Source organism: Aegilops tauschii, chromosome 5 (assembly GCF_002575655.3).
Source record: "Aegilops tauschii subsp. strangulata cultivar AL8/78 chromosome 5, Aet v6.0, whole genome shotgun sequence".
Classification (NCBI taxonomy): domain Eukaryota; kingdom Viridiplantae; phylum Streptophyta; class Magnoliopsida; order Poales; family Poaceae; genus Aegilops; species Aegilops tauschii.
In genome coordinates, this window is record NC_053039.3 from 566,476,753 (window position 1) to 566,480,559 (window position 3,807).

The 3,807-nt window shown below is 56.3% G+C and overlaps 1 protein-coding gene across 1 annotated transcript; it reads left to right on the plus strand.

The window, feature by feature from the left end:
- The first annotated feature begins 464 nt into the window (after nucleotides 1-464).
- On the plus strand, nucleotides 465-2,717 carry LOC109735608 (uncharacterized). The gene has a single exon (XM_020294824.1). It carries the CDS (start codon nucleotides 465-467, stop codon nucleotides 2,715-2,717), a length of 2,253 nt encoding a protein of 750 aa, XP_020150413.1.
- Nucleotides 2,718-3,807: the final 1,090 nt, after the last annotated feature.

Genomic DNA, 3,807 nt, shown 5'->3' on the forward strand with positions numbered 1-3,807 from the left:
TGCAAGCAATCAAACAACTTGCAGATGTCGCATATGAGGCTGTTTTTTAGAGCCAGACTGGATTGAGATGTGTATGCAACGCACGTACTGTTCACTACGGCAACCAAACACGCGATAGGCGTTCGATCGGTTCGATCTGGGGGCTCCCATATCTCCATACCGGGTCCAAAAATAGGACTTTGGGGGATGTGCTACCCTATGTGAGACTCGAAGATTCTTGCCTTCAATCAAGCACACAGAATTAAGTTTGCTTTTTTGCTTTTGATGTAAAAAAATAAAGGCTTGCTTTTGCTTTATCGTTGTTGTCCTCATCAATCTTGACTTCTCATCGATCCTCGTGTCGTTTGGATCAAATCGTCTATCTGGCTGCCATTAGCTAGCCTTCCATTCCATGATATTTTGATGGTAAAAAAAGACTCGAGCGCGTGAATCGCCGAGTAGATCGAGCTCGTAGGATCTTGGAGATGGAGGACACGGACAGCAAGGGGGCGAGGGGCAGCGGCATCACGGAGACCTACGGCACGGTGGAAGAGCGGCTGCTGCGGCTGGAGGTGGTGGTGCTGGCGAGCGCGCTGGTGCTGGCGTCGCTGGTCCTGTACGGCTCGACCCAGCGCCGGAGCAGTGACCGGGTGCTCCGGGGCGTCATGTGGATCGCCTACTCGCTCTCCTACGTGGTGGTCACCTACGCCGTCGGCATCATCCAGGACGGGCCCTTCCACGGCCAGGCCTTCGTGCTCTGGGCGTCCGCGCTGCTGCTCATCCAGGCCAGCGCGTACGCGGCGCCCGTGCACAGCCGCCGCGACGTCGACCAGCGCAAGAAGCTGCTGCTGCAGCACGCCCTCCAGACGGCGCTCGTGCTCTGGCTCATCCTCAACGCCATTGGCGCCAACACCAGCTATCGGGCGGCCATCTGGGCCTTCTGGAGCCTCAGCGTGCTCAAGACGGCCGCCAAGATCGTCGAGATGGTCCGGTCCAGCCTCCCCGACCCGTCCGTCAAGGTCGTCGCTGAATACATGGACGTGGAGCAGTTCCTCGCCGCCGACCAGCTGCCACACGACCCCAAGACCATGAAGGGGTACAAGTACCTCTTCCACGGCGAGGAGGCCATTCAGCATCAGCAGCAGCTGAGCCACCAATATCATCCTTCCCAGGACGAGATACTGATGACGACGACGACCAGCTCGGTGCTGACGAGGACGACGAGCTCGATCCTGACGGCGACGATGAGCTCCGCCTCCCCCAAGGTGAAGGGGGTCGTCACGATCGATCAAGTTTACCAGTGGATCGATCGTCACGGATACAGCGACGTCGAGAGGGACATGGCCAAGGACTTCTGCCTGGCCTTCTCGTTGTTCAAGCTGCTGAAGCGGCGATTCTACGGGTACACCCCGGCGGAAGCCGGCTCGCCCAAGTCGCTGGACCTCGTCCTGACCGGCCTCCTCCACCACGCCATCACCGGCCCCGACGCCGCCTTCCGGGTCGTCGAGGCGGAGCTCGCCTTCCTCTACGACTTCTTCTACACCAGGAACATCCTGCCGGTGGGGGTCAGGACCTACATCTTCATCGCCGTCGTCATGCTCAGCCTGACCATGTGGACGGCATTCGTCGGCACGCTCGGCCCTGGCTACAGCCGTCCTCACGTCGGCGTGAAGAACCTCGACCGCTCCGTCACGGTGGTGCTCGTGGTGATCACCGCGGCGCTCGAGGTCTGCCAGGCGCTGGCCGCCTTCTCCAACAACTGGCGGTACGTGATGACCGTGTACCGCTGCGTGCGCGACGACCGGCCCTGGACCACGCAGCGGCACGGCCACCTCTGGTGCTGGAAACAGAGCATCACGCCGCCGGACACAACGTACTGGGAGCAGAAGATCGGCCAGTACGAGCTCCTGCACTGGTACGACCACCGGCCGTGGAACGTGCGCTCGTGGATAACCCTCTACCTGGTGGAACCACGGCGGCAGGGCCAGAAGAGAGGCCGGAGAAAGGATCTGCCTACGCAGGTCAGGCGAGCCGTGCTCGACTCGCTCAAGGCCGGCGGTGGCAAGCTCACCAATGGCGTCGCCACCGTGCAGAGGCACGGCCTGTCGCAGCAACTGACATGGGCGTGCGTGTTTCCCAAGCTCACCGACCAGATCCTGGTGTGGCACGTGGTCACCACTCGTTTCGACTGGATTAGCGGTGGTGATGGCTCTGGTACCGATGACGTTGCCGACAACCACAGGCTCGTGGCGAGGAAGTTGTCCAACTACTGCGCGTACCTTGTTGCCTTCGTGCCGGAGATGCTGCCGGACCCGAGCTACAACGTCGAGCAGATCTTCGACACGACGGTGCAGCAGGCGCGGGACCAGCTCGCCGGCTGCCGGACAACGCGGGACATACTTGCCCAACTAGAGGAGATACAGAGCAAGGAGGAGAGTTACCTGGAGGGCGGCAGCCTGTACGAGAGAGCCGGCAACAGCAGCATCGTCGAGAAGGCTGCGCTGCTCGGCGGGCAGATCAGGGTGTCTGTACCAGACGAAGGGCGGCGGTGGAAGGTGCTGGCGGAGTTCTGGGCGGAATTCATACTGTTCTTGGCGCCGTCGGACAACGTGGACATCCATGCAGAGATGCTCGGGGCCGGTGGCGAGTTCATGACGCAGCTGTGGGCGCTGCTCTCCCACGCTGGCATCCTGGAGCGGCCGGCCGCTGCCACGCCGTCGGCACCAGCAAGGACCTGATCGAGAAGACACTGGGCATGCTCATGTGGTTGCCTTGTTTCTCTAGCCGTGTAGGCGTGTAGACAAAGATGCAACGCGCTCTTTTTTTTTAGAATTTTTTTAACGAGCAAGGCAAGAGTTCGTCCTTATTAATTATATAATCTATTAAAGCATGGTGATATTCTTGGTTTCGTCCCGTGATTAGGTTTTTTTACCGTTATTATTAGTTCTGGTCATGTACGAGCGGGCAAGGTGGTACTAAAAGCACGGCCGAATCGTCGAAATCACTAATTAAGGAGTACTCGTTGCAAAGAACACTCCATCTTCCCAGGTCACGACAAGTGGCGCACATGCATCGCGCCACTTGTCGCAACCTAGGAGTTTTTCCTTTTTTCGTAGATTCGTTTGTTCAAAACGTTTTATCTCTTAAACCGTGCGTCCAAATCTCAAACTGTTTTCACCATTGGATTCCTCGCGTCGAGATCTTCAAAACTAGATCCCATGATGATAGGTTTTGACGAACTTTTTTTTCACGAAAAAAACGGACGAAAAAACCAAACCGGGAGCACGGTTTTTTCCCTTTCCGAAAGAGGCACACCCCTGCCTCTCGCGAAATCACAACCGTGCCTCTTGTGGAAGCAAAATCGTGACTCTCGTGGAAAGAAAAAAAACAGAAAACATGTTTTTTCCCTTTCCGAAAAAGGCACGCCCGTGACTCTCGCGAACACTAGTGCAGAACAGGCCTTTATCACCGGTTCGTAAGGGCCTTTAGTGCCGGTTCTGCAACCGGCACTATGGAGTGGAGACTAAAGGCCCCCCCCTTTAGTACCGGTTCGGCACGAACCGGCGCTAAAGTGCCACCACGTGGCACGAGCCAGGCCCGGGTGCTGATAGACCATTAGTACCGGTTGGTAGCACCAACCGGTACTAAATGTTTGGGGGGGTTTTGGTTTTAATTTTTATTTTTCCTTTTAATTCTTTTTTGTTTGCTGGTATTTTACGATACTACATATTGTACACGTTATGCATATATATAAATAGATTTTCTCGTAGAACTGATCATATATATATAATCGAATGTCTCACAACCACCATTAATTATTCACACATA